Below are 12,201 nucleotides of genomic sequence, written 5' to 3'. Positions count from 1 at the left end.
CTTCGGACCAACACTTCCTCGTTCTCTGACCTTTTCCATTTAATTACTTCCTGTGACTTTCTTGGAACCGTGCGGCGGAACGAGCAGGCGGCAGCCTCCGGGCATAACCCAATTTTCTCTCAGCGTTCGGCTCCATCCTCCTACTTCCAAGTGAGATGACGGCGGCAGCCCACCCAGGCGCTGCCCCTCTCCGGGCGCTGCCAGACGCTCTCCCATCGCTCATGCTCTGCGCTGTAGCTTCGTGCCTCCCATTTCTTACTGGGCGTCCCCGCTTTGCCCCTGCCCTGCAACGTGCGAAGGCGCAGCACAGCAGGGATGGGGATGGGGGAAATAAAGGCTGAGATGCAGAAAGAGGCGCTCGGTTTGCAATGACAAATTGACCTCTAAGTATCGATCTGAAATGGTGCAGTCAGGAAGGGACCAATGAGTTTCCAGCATCCTAAGCCCTATTTTCCTCCCCTCCTTGGTTTTATAAATTGTTTTACAACTCAAAAATCTTATTGAGCTGTTCTCAAGGAATTCATTTTAAAAAAATTTTAACAAAAGCCCCAAACACCCAAAACAGGGAGGGGGAAGATCCTCATAATTTCCTTGAGGAGGGTTATTTTAACGTGCATCTTGACAGTGGTCCGTTTTTTTTGTAATCTGGCTGTTAACATTTGCTCACAGTGCACTCAGTGAAACGAGAATAGCTATGCAAATTAAAGCCAGATATCTAGGGCAAATAGCATGCTATACTACCATTGTTCTGACAGCTTGAGAAAACTTATCAGGCGAGCCTGTCCTTATTTCTTTTAACACCATATATATTGAAGAAGGAGAAAAAAAAGAAAAAAAATCAAATCACTTCACCCACCACTGAAATGAAAAACAACCCATGAGTCACCGGCTTCAGCGACGCTATCAATCAATGCAAGGTTGGAAGCTGAGAGCTTACAGAGGAAACCATCGCTTACCTAAAACACCTCCCCGGGCCCTGCGCAGCGAAGGCCCGGACTCAACTGCGACAAGCCCAGCCTGCAACTGCCTGCCCAGACGGCTGCAGGGATGCGCACTGGGGCAAGGACCGCAGGACATCATCCTACCCTGACAGCCAACACACCCAGATGCCAAGAGCTAACACCAACCTGGGAAGCGGGTTGGGTACCAGCTCCCCGCGGCCACCACCGCTCCCCAGCTCCCAGTGACCAAAGCACAACGTTGCTGGGTTAACTGGTGACCTCAGGAGAGGCGGCACAACCTGAGAGCCGCCCTCCCCGGCTCAGGCAGGAGGCGCACAAAACCCATTTAGCCAAAGCATCCCTCGGCATGGCAGCGTGATGGCACGTGGAAGAAGAATTTACTCCAAACCAAACTGCAGCTACAATTAAGGGGAAAAAACCCCAACGATCGGAGCCAAGCACTCGCTGATTTACATCGACACTCACCTCCGCACCGAGCCCTGCAGGAAAATGCATAGGGAGCAACATCTCCTGCAAGACGACGGCTGGTGAGCATCAGCTTTCACCCACCCAACCAGGCTGGGCTCACCACGGCGCTCTCGGAGCCCGGACAGGGACCCACCTCACCTCCTCTTGTCCAATTTGAGAAACTAAACCAACGAAAGCCAACCCAGAACTGGCGGGTTTTTATTGGAAACGAGTTGGCCACTTTTTTCCAGCCTGCTAGGTCATGGCAATCCATGAGAGAGAAACTCAACTTCTTTTATGTTTTTGGAAGAACCATACCAACTTCAAAATAACCACAATTTCAGAAGCTACATATAAACACATATTTATAGTCTCTTCATTAAGAGGTGCCAATTTACCAATCCCTCCCAACGCACGCGTCGCAGGCAGGAGCCATTTCCTTCACCGCTCACATCTCCCCAGCAAATCGCCTTAAAATAAGTCCGATGTTACGACGGTGTACGCACCGCGCATTCCGCCAATTATTTTTTTGGCCTCTCAAACCGAGCCGAAAAATTGCACAATTCCGACGCCGCTTTATAAGCCCTGAGAGCAGTCATTTTACCGCGCGGTGCATCCTATGGCGCTTGGCACAAAACCAGTCCTGCACGCGAGTCAGCTATATGTTTGGTTTTTGTTTTTTTTTTGGGGGGGGGGGGACACGACACACTGTCAGAAGGCAGGAGGAGGTAGCCGGGAGCAGCAGCTGGGCCAGCACAGCTTGCAAAAGGTTCTGTAATTTTGCTGTGACAGATTGAAGTTTTATTTTGGGGAACAAAATTTAGAAGAGGAAAAAAAGAATAATAAAAAAGTATCAGGCCTTTTGCAAGGCTCGGTACGGCTTGGGGGGACATGTGTGGGGAGGGTGTGGGAGCGCTGGGGTGCCCGGGGGGGGGGGGGGGCGGCTGCCCCCCGGGGACACAGGCGGAACGGGGGGGGGGGGGGCGGTGAATGGGGAGGCCGCCGGTGACCGGGTTTATGAATGCGGCGTCATGTGACGGCGCGGGCCGCCCTCCTATTCACAAAACCGGGGCGGGGATCCGCGACATCCCCCCCCCCCCTCCGCTTCCCGACCCCCCCCCCCCCCCCCCGCCCCTCACCCAGCCCCGGGAGTGCGGGGCGGGGGAATTAAGGCGCACCACCGCATCGCCTCCCCCACGGCACCCCACTCCCCCTCCAACCGCCCCGACTCCCCCAGCCGGGGCGCGGGGAGGCGGCGGGGGGGGGCTGGTGCGGGGGTGCCCCCCCCGCAGGTCCCCGCGCCTCCCGGGGGTTTTTATGAATGAAAAGGCGGTATGCAAATGAGCGCGGCCCGGGGGGGAGCGCGAAATGGCGGATGCGCGGGCGGGCAGCGCGCACACGTACGCGCGTGTCCGCGTCCCTCCGCCCGCCCGCGAGCCGGGGGGGGGGCCGAGGGGTCCGCACCGGCTCCCACCGGAGCAACAAAGCGGGGGACGCGCGCCCGTCCCCCTCCCCGGCCGCCCGCCCGCCCGCCGCCCCCGGCCCCGCTCACTCATCAGGGAAGGCTTCCTCGGTCATCTTCTCCCCGTCTAGGCTCATCCCTCGCCGCGGGCGGCCGGGCTGCGCCTCCGCATCTTCCCGGGCTTCACATGGCGGGGGAGGCCGCGGCTGGCGGCCGCGCCGGGCCCGACGGCGCGGGAGCGCGGGCGGCGGCGGGGGGGGGGGGCAGGGGGTGGGACGGGAGGGGGGGGGGGCTACGGCCGCGCTGGGCGGCGGGCAGCGGCGGCCGGGGGCGGAGGAGGAGGAGGGGAGGCGGCGGGCAGCGCGCCGCGGGGGCGCGGCGGGGCGCGGCGGCGGCGGCGGCGGCGCGGGGTCCGGGCCCGGGGGAGCGGCGCAGCGCCCGGGGGCAGGCGGCGGCGCCGGGCCAGCCCCATGGCCGCGCTCACGCCATGGCGAGGCGCCGCGGGTGGCGGCGGAGCGGGGCAGGGAGGCGGGGGGGAGCCCCGGCAGGAAGCGGCGGCGCTGCCGAGCGGCCGCGGCCGCCGGGAGCGGGCAGGGCAGCGCCGGAGCCGGGCGGGAGGGAGGGTGGGAGGGAGGGAGCGGCGGCGGCAGCGAGGAAGGAGGAGACGCGCCCGCCGCTGGCGCCTCCCCCGCGGCGGCGCGTCCCGCCCCGGCCCGGCCCACCGAGCCCCCGCGGCGCAGCGCCCGGGGTGCGGCCGCCGCCGCGCTCGCCCCCGCCCGCCGGCACCGCCCCCCGCGCCGCAGCCCTCCGCGCCCCGCCCGCCGCCGCTCGGCTCGGCTCGGCTCGGCTCGGCTCGGCTCGGCCTGGCCCGGCCCGGCCCGGCCCGCCTTGCTTCATCTCGGCCCGCCTCACTTCGGCTCCAGTCTACCCTGCTTCAGCTCAGCTCACTGGCTTCAGCTCGGCCCGGCCTGGCCTTGCTCGGCTCAGCTTTGCCCACCTCACTTTGGCGTGGTCCGGTTTGGCTTGACTCACCTCGATTCGGGTCGGCCCGGCCCAGTTCAGCCCAACTTGCTTCAGCTCAGCCTGGCTCAGCCTGGCCTGCTTCAGCTTGGTCTGGCTTGGCCCGGCCTGGCCTGGCTTGGCTCAGCCTACCTTGCTTCAGCTCAGCTTGCTTTGGCTCAGCCCGGCCTGGCTCAGCTTGGCTTACTCTGGTCTGCCTCACTTTGGCTCAGCCTGGCCTGGCTCAGCTCGACCCACCCTGCTGTGGCTCAGCCTAGCCTGGCTCGGCTCAGCTCAGCCCACTTTGCTTCGGCTCGGCCCAGCCTGTCTTGCTTCAGCTTGGTCCGGCTTGGCTCGGCCCACCTTGCTTCAGCCAGGCCTGGCTCAGCTCGGTCTGGCTCAGTCTGCTTTGCTTCAACCTGGTCCAGCTTGGCTCGGCCTGCCTTGCTTCAGCTTGGCCTGGCTTGGTCCAGCTCAGCCCACCTCACTTCAGCCTGTCCCAGCTCAGCTTGGCCCACCTTGCTTTGGCCCAGCTCAGCTGGGTCTGGCCCAGCTCGGCTCAGTCGGGCTCAGCCTGACCCGGCCCTGCCCACCCCGGCTCAGCCCAGCTTGGTTCGGCCGCCCGCTGCGCAGGGCCGGGCCGGGCCGGGCCAGGCCACAGCACCACGCCGGCCGCTCTGGGAGCACCGAGCCGTGCCGTGCCCGTCAGTGCCGCCCCGGTTGTGGCCGCGGCTGTGCCAGGACACCTCCTGCCCGGGGACTGGCTCCGTGCGCGGCGGGGCCGCCGGCCTCCTTTTGAACAGTGCCCAGGGCTGAGCCTGGGGTTCGGTTTCTCTGCCAGGCCCCTGTGGCGGAGCCGGGTGCCACCCAGGTGTGGCACCTGGCCCCCAAGACTGCTGGGCCACCTCCACCCTCACCACGGTGGCCGCTTGGCCCCTCTGTGGCCACGGTGCCACCTGAAGCCCCTTACCCACCGATGGCTGGAGGCGACGGGGCTGAATCCCAAAGGGGCGTTTGGCTTTGGGGGGGTCGGGTTCTAAGTGCTCTAAAGTTTCTTTTTGGGAGCAGAAGTAGGAACATGGGAGGAAGCCTGCGGAGTGCTAGCAAGGCGACCGAGGGAAATGCTGTGGGGGCTCCCAGTTCTCCAGGGGGGAGGTGACCCCCAGGAGAAGCAGCGCATCCTTCGGAGATGGTACCAGGATCCAGAGCTTTGGTGCCATTACAATAGAATATATTAATGCCCAGCCCCCCGCGGCAGTATGTGCATTATAATGCCCATCCATATAACATGCCTTGCCATCGCTAGAGCTTTGGCCGTAAGAGGGGACAAGGCAGGAGGGCACAGGCCTGTGTCCCTCCCCGTGGCAGCCCATGGTGGGCTCCCTGGGTGGCACTGCCACCTCCCCCCATCCCCATCCCACCTGCTCGTTGCTCCACACAGCACGGTGTGACACCCCCTCGGCTGCGCTAATGCGTCCCCCCCACGGGGCGTCATGCTGCTGGGTCTGCTAAATGGTCCTGGCTAATTATTATACACCCCCGCACACACACACCCCGCCCAATACCTCTTTATTTTGGAAAGTTATTCGAGGATCCAGCTCACAGAATGGCATGAGAAACATCTTGGCAAAGCTGAGCTGGCAGCCAAAGGAAGTGGCGAGGCAGGAGTAAGCGGCTGGGGGCAAGGAAATGGCAGGAACATCTTCAGCTGCTGCGCCATAAAAGACCAGATGTAATGGTTTGACACACCTCCACCCATCCTATGTCCACTTTTTTTCCACCCCCAAAATGATCCTGAGATTGCACAGACTTAACATCCTTAAAACCTTCCACGCCAACGATTTCCACGGTTGGCGGGAGCGCCAGTGCGGGTGGAGCGGGGAGCGTGGCATTTAGCAGTTGGCTACTACAGAACCAGAATAAGGGGAGAGTTACGGCCACGTGAAAAACCCAGGGCACCATCAGGCAATTAAAAGGCCATTATAATGCATGTACCGCTGTGGAGGACTGGGTATTAATCACTGTCTGATTAATGCTCCAGAGCCTGACTGTATGATCTGGGTGTATTTTTAGGCACTTGGGTTGTACACGCGTATATTTGCCCCGACGGCAAGAAGCGAGGGTGCCCGAGGCTTGGAAGCCAAAGTATTACTCTGTCTACTTTCTTGAGTCATTTCCTGTGGATTTGCGAGATCTCGTATTCCCTCTCTGCTTTCACCGTCCTGCTAATTTGGACGCTGCTAAGCTATTTCTTCTCTGAATGATTTCTCTCCCTGCACAGCCCTCTTACTATTATTTTCATACCGATAAATTATTGAATTTTATTTTTCTAATATTCAGGTTACCGTGCCGGTTCTTGCGAGTAGCGCTTTCACAATGACTGACTTTTCTGAATGAAAAGGCTCTCCGAGGTGCAATTTCTGCCGGTGCATTGTACTGTTTGTATTCAGGGCTTCTGCTTGCACACAGAATGGTGCTTCCCTGCCATGCGATCGTTATGGCACCTAGAATTAATTAGCCATTGGTGGCAGAGCTTCAAGCCGGCAGCTTCTGTGTACTAAGGGTTTGCGTGCTATGACTATTCTGCATTTTATAATCAAAAGGAGCATTTCTTTTGCAGAATAATACTTGAGCCGTGGCAGAGAGTGTGGTTTATGGACCGTGTTCCTGCTTGGACTGAAGATGGACACCCCTGCGTGCTGTGGCACCTTTGGCCAGTGCCCATTTGGGGTGAGAAATGCTGGGATTTGAAGCGGCAGGTTTAGGACAGCGCTTACTGCGGGCTCGCAACATAGCCTCCTACCTTCACCTACTCTTGCTCTGAAAAGCCGTGTCCTCGAGCTGAAATCTTCCACGCTGTTGGTTTGGGAACCTGGACATGAACGTCGGTACCATGTTGACTGGGCTGGTTTCAATGATTCACTGATTCACTCGGTGACTTTGAACGAGTGAGGAGTGGAAGTCAGCAGCCCTGAATCACGCTGTCCTGCAGACGGTTACCCCCCCTTCCCCGATAATTTTTTGAGCAGCAATCATATTTTACAAGCAATGATTACATCCGTGTTTTCCCCCCATTTATAACCACTCAGAGTTGAAGAGCTGTGGAAATTATCTCCATCTTTTGCAGCCAGCTTGAGAGCTTTCGGAGCTCAAAATTTTGGGGGGTCATGGAGTTTGGAAATGGAAAGGATTTTTTTTCAGTGGGAGTGGGATTTCAGCGTGCGGTTTGGAGAATTGTCAGGAGGATTTCAGGCACCTGCCAGGGGAAGAGGAGGTGGAGGGCTCCCGCAGGCTTCCCAGGATGTCCTTTGGAACGGTGGGAAGACGCGAGCAGGAAAGCAGAAAGGGAGCCTGGCTGCCAGGCGGGCTGCTTTGCCCGAGATCCAACTACCCCCCTCTTTTCTCCATTTCTTGTTTTTTTGTAACCAAGTGTTTTACTAGGACAGAAAATGGCCACAAAGCCCGTATGATCTCCTCACTACCGCATGTGTGCACCTCTGTACAACTCCGTACACCACGAGGCTGGTGGCTGGCAGGGAAGAAGGGGAAGGGAAGAACATGGAAGGAGAGTAGAGTTCTCCAAAATAACCCGGTGCTCACCGATTCCAGTAAAATAAATGGCTCTTTAGAGGAGCAGCTCAGTGCTTTCAGCTGAAAGCAGAGGTGGAGCAGGAGCTCAGCCCTTTCTGGACACCATGGGATCCACCTGGGCAACAGCAATGTCGCGACAGCCAGGCAGGCATTGACCTCAGCCAGCCATGAGTCACATGTATGGGACAAACCTGGTCTCCTTCATACCTGTATTCACTAAACCATCTGCTCTCCTTCTCCCTCTCCCAAAATAAAAGGAAGGTTTACTGAAACGAGGGGATTGTAAGGAAAAGGGGGCTTTTCAGAACCCTTGCTTTCCTACTAGGCATGCTGGTGCCCTCTTAGTATTCAGCAGTATGTGATTTATAGCCCTCCTGACGTGATGGTTTGGTGTTTCCCTTGTGTGCATAACTTCCTTTTGATATAAAAGGGTGATAACAAACCTAAATTGTAATCTTGCAAGCACATGACACATTGTCTTTGTAGTGCAGATAGCAGGAAAATGCTCTGATCTGGAGTTCGGCCCCTCAGCCTCCCACCCCCCTCCCCAACCCCAAATTTCACCCTGGTGACACAGTGGCATTAGCAGGTTCAGTGTGACAGCAGTGTTGGCGGGGGCGGTTCCTTCAGGTGTAGTGCTGCAGAGTGATGCTTTTCAGGCGTCCCCCTGGAGCCGAGTCCCTGGCAAGGACTCCACAAGAGATGGGTGCACAGCTGCTTCTAGAACTTCTCACATACCTTTTGTTTGCTGAAAGCCTGGAAAGACAAACTGCTGCAAATCCCTCAACGTTGTCACTGGTGGCTCCCCAGCGGTGCTTTGCTTCTGGGCTTACCTGGCTCAGAGCGTGCCCTGGCCCGTTGGACTGAAAAACCAGCGTGCACGAGTTCTGCCAGTGCCACAGGTGCACTGCCAACCTCAGGACTAGTCCGAAGGCCGGGCTACTTCTGGCATGAGGGAAGGGCTGCTCTCCTCTTAAGATGCCTTTCCACCCTTGAGAGGTTTCTGCGTTTTTAATACAGCTGTTCCCAGGGCCTCACGGGAGCTGAATAAACAGATGCCAAATAATCTGGTTTTACTTCAGGGAGCACAAAAGTGGATGGATCTGGGCAAAACACTGGAGCTGTGCACACCTTTCCCTCTCCTCCTTGGGGATCATTTGAATTAGGTTTGAACCCTGAAGTGTATTTTAAGAAAGTCACCTTCCAATACCCACATATCGCTCAATAACCAGCGTTCCTCCCCTTCTCGCACAGCTGATGGGAGACCATCCCTTTGGAACACCCCATCGCCCTGACTGCAGAGCTCTGCGGTCGGCCGTGGTGGGTGACAGGATGAACTGTTGACTCCTCACTTTGGCAAAACCAGTTTTCGTGGCTTGACCTGCTTTTCTCACCTAGCATCTTGCTGTGAGTAGAGGGTCCCCGTTCAGTACCCGAGCAGCTGTAGCTATGGGTTCATCCAGTCCAGACCCAGTCGTGGCAGTAACACCCCCCTGCCCCCCTGGTATTGATCAGGAAAGGTTTCTGGAGCTAAATTAAGCTTTTGAAATAAGGAAATGAGGACGCAGCTGGGTCATGTGTTTAGGTGGAACGAGTGTTGTATGTGCTCTGCCCGTATCCTCCTTAAGCGAGCCCTTGGCTGCCAGCAGCACTGACCCACGCAGTCCTTTACAGATGCTCAACAATATTTAATTTCAAAGGGTAGCAGTCCACCCTCTTCTCCAGGCAGATATTTTCCCTTGTGTCAACGTCTCATAACAACTCCAGCTAGGCAAATATAGCACATGGCTTACGAGCGCCCTGGAAGGGCTGGGAGGTGGGGAGTTGAGCTAAAGAAAGTTCCCAGTTAACCCCACGCACCACTGGGTAGCTTTGCTGGGGACAAGTCGCAGCACACAATGAGGAAGCTGGGAGGAGAGTTTAATGTTCTTGCAGAGAGCACCACCTTAGACAACCATCCTCCAGGACGCTTGCATTGCTGTTCCCAAGGATTCCCATGGAAAATAATCATATGCTCCTTTTATGTCCCTTGTAATGACAAACATATTATGCTTCCCTGCCCACTTCTAAGGAGAAAAGTAATTAGTCACCCCACACAAATCTTTTGGGACTGTATGTACGCTCCGGTATGTATTCCAGCTCTGTCTAGAAGGGAATGAAGATGCACAGCTCTGCTCTGCGTGTGGTTATTAACAGACGCCGCCATCTGCAGAAACGGGGTGCGAGGCCTTTCACGTGCGTACCGCCAGCTGCACCCGCAGCGGCATGGGCTGCCAGGGCTGGCAAAGCCCAGCAACACCAGCCCAGGTCGTGAGAGCGTCGTGCCTGCAAAGCTAAAAGCGCAGGCTTGCCTCCCCAGAGCTCACAGCCTGCTCACAAAACTCCCTTGTTTTAGACAGGAGCCTCTCCAGCCTCTTAGGGCAGGAGGGGGGGGGGGGGGGGGGGGTGCGGAGAGGGGAAAAAAAAAAAAAAAAAAAAGTTCTGGTTATTGCTGGGTCCATGTTCTGACCTTAAAAGCCCAAAGTAAAAACAATCCAAGATGTGGGGCTTGCTGGAGTGGCAGCTGAAGGGCTTTTTTTGTTCGTGCTGCAGTTAATACCACCATGCTAAAATTGCAAGCGTGGAGGAGTGGGGGTTAATTTCAGGTTTATTGTGAGAAGAATTATTTAGAAAGAGCCAGAAAACATCAAATGGAAGACACTGTAGAAAATAAGCTTCATTTCCATAGTCAGGATTACTTGACTTATGCTGCAGGGACTCTGTGAAGGAAACCTCCTAGATCCGCAGCAGGTAAACATTTGCATTTGATTCTGTTTTTCTCTTCAGGTCTATAAACTTAAATAGATGTGCTGAAAGCTGAGTTTAGGAAGAGAATTTCATTCCCTCCCGCACATACTTATAACGTGGTAATTGTTTGACTGTAGCTTTACAAAGGATGGCTGGAGGGGTGGTTGGTAGGGGAGGAGGTACGTGTGCTGATCAGCCCCACTGAAGGCAGTGCCAGCCAGATCAAGCTATCCCAAAGATATTTTGTTTTATTTTATTTTATTTTATTTTATTTTATTTTATTTTATTTTATTTTATTTTATTTTATTTTATAGCCATTATTTACCTTCAGCAGCTTATGGAAAATTCCTGCCTCCTGATTTCACACACTGGAGAGGTCCCATTGACGACATGGGGAACACACGTGTGTGCTAGGACCATGTGTGTCTTCAGGGTCACACGTGTTCAATATGGGCACGGATCTCTGCTAAATTACAGGCCTCGCTTCAGAAATGTTTTCAATTGCCCTAAATTTCTGAGGGAACAAGGAACAAGATCCTCAGCATATCCAGACCCCTACCTTCTGTATAAGAAGCCCCACCTGAGCAGCACTGTCTGGCATTTTAAGCATTTTATCACTTTTTTAATTATTATTTAAACAGGGAGCTAGAGAGCTTATGAAGATAACGTTTTGGTGACTGATAACATTTTTTTGTAATGTCATTGGTTTTGCCTTCATCAGACCTATTACAGACTCTGGGCTCTTCCTTTGTTTTTTGCTTTCTGCTTCTTCTTTCCCACCAGACCTGTTCCTCCTACACAACATAGTCCAAAACCCATCAAGGGGTGACAGAATTGCCCTAACCCACCCTAACCACGTGCCTACCTTTCCTGTACCTGCTGCTCCTCATACCAAAGCCATTGCCACGTTGCCATACATTTCGTGTATTACTGCATAAAATGCTCTGGATAACCGTGACACTGAAAAGCTGCTCACAAAGTGGTTCCAGCTCAGCTCTACGGAGATTTGGGTCTTCCCTTTGGCAGTTCTGAGCCTAAGGATGTAACAAACGTGCAAGCTCTCCCACAAGGCTTGGTCAGAGGCCGTCTGAATTTTGGCCCTTCTCCTCTCCCAGGGTCACGGGAAAACTGGGGTAAGTCTTTGTCTTCTTGAAACAGAGGTGGATAACTCTCCTGCTTTACAGTCCTGGGGGGGGGTGCAAAGCAGAGGTGGTTTTCACCTTGCGGTGGCAAGTCAAGGTCCCCTCCGCAGACGGACTTTTCCTCTGTTAGTAACGGCACGAGCAAGGCACCCTTGAGAAAGGGCACCCAGAGCCTGCTGCCTTCTGCTCCCTGAAGAACCCTGGCAGGGGAAGGGATTTTGTGCCACTATTACACAGACAGCACCAAAATCACAGCCAGAGCTTTACTGGACCCTAAAATCAGCTACACCGGGAAGTGGCGGAAGGTCTGCAGCAACTTTGCTGCGTGCAACTACCCCAAAAGGGGCTTCGACCTTGTAACAGTTGGCACTGCCTTATACAGAGTTTTCCCGTATTTGTTTTCCAAGTATTGGGGGAGATAATCACTGAGGAAGATGAGATCTTGAAAAAAGGTAATTACCTGGGTAAGAAATGATATATCGTGACCTTTGGTATAATTAGTGCATCTGTGTAATCATCTCTGGTCTTATACACTAATTTTTATTAGTATCCTTCACAGTAAGGGTGGAGAAGAGTGTTAGTCTTGCCTTGCAGCAGAATAAATCACGGCCCGGGGAGATACCCGGGTGTCAGGGGGAGAACTCAGACTCGGGAGCACTTGGGAGTCATCTAGGACAGGAAAACACCATCCACTTGAGCTTAATTCCCTGTGCTTATTTACGTGTGTTTAATTGCTTGGCTGTAAGTGGTATTTAAATCACTTAAGCCCCTCTGTTCTGTAATTTATTATCAGAAAGGACAGAAATAAATT

The 12,201-nt window shown here is 55.2% G+C and overlaps 1 protein-coding gene across 1 annotated transcript in view; it reads right to left on the bottom strand.

Annotated features, from left to right (window-relative positions):
* The window catches only part of SPRED2 (sprouty related EVH1 domain containing 2), a 65,641-nt gene extending 62,522 nt beyond the window's left edge, over positions 1–3,119 (bottom strand). Inside the window, exon 1 of the mRNA XM_040598213.1 lies at positions 2,962–3,119. Within this exon, the coding sequence (XP_040454147.1) occupies positions 2,962–3,008 (47 nt within the window). The 5' untranslated portion in view covers positions 3,009–3,119. The remainder of the gene's footprint in view (positions 1–2,961) is intronic.
* Between the last annotated feature and the right edge of the window lie 9,082 nt (positions 3,120–12,201).

The sequence above is a fragment of the Falco naumanni genome, chromosome 6 (genome assembly GCF_017639655.2).
Source record: "Falco naumanni isolate bFalNau1 chromosome 6, bFalNau1.pat, whole genome shotgun sequence".
NCBI classification, from domain to species: Eukaryota; Metazoa; Chordata; class Aves; order Falconiformes; family Falconidae; genus Falco; species Falco naumanni.
This window is presented reverse-complemented; position numbering and strand designations above follow the sequence as displayed.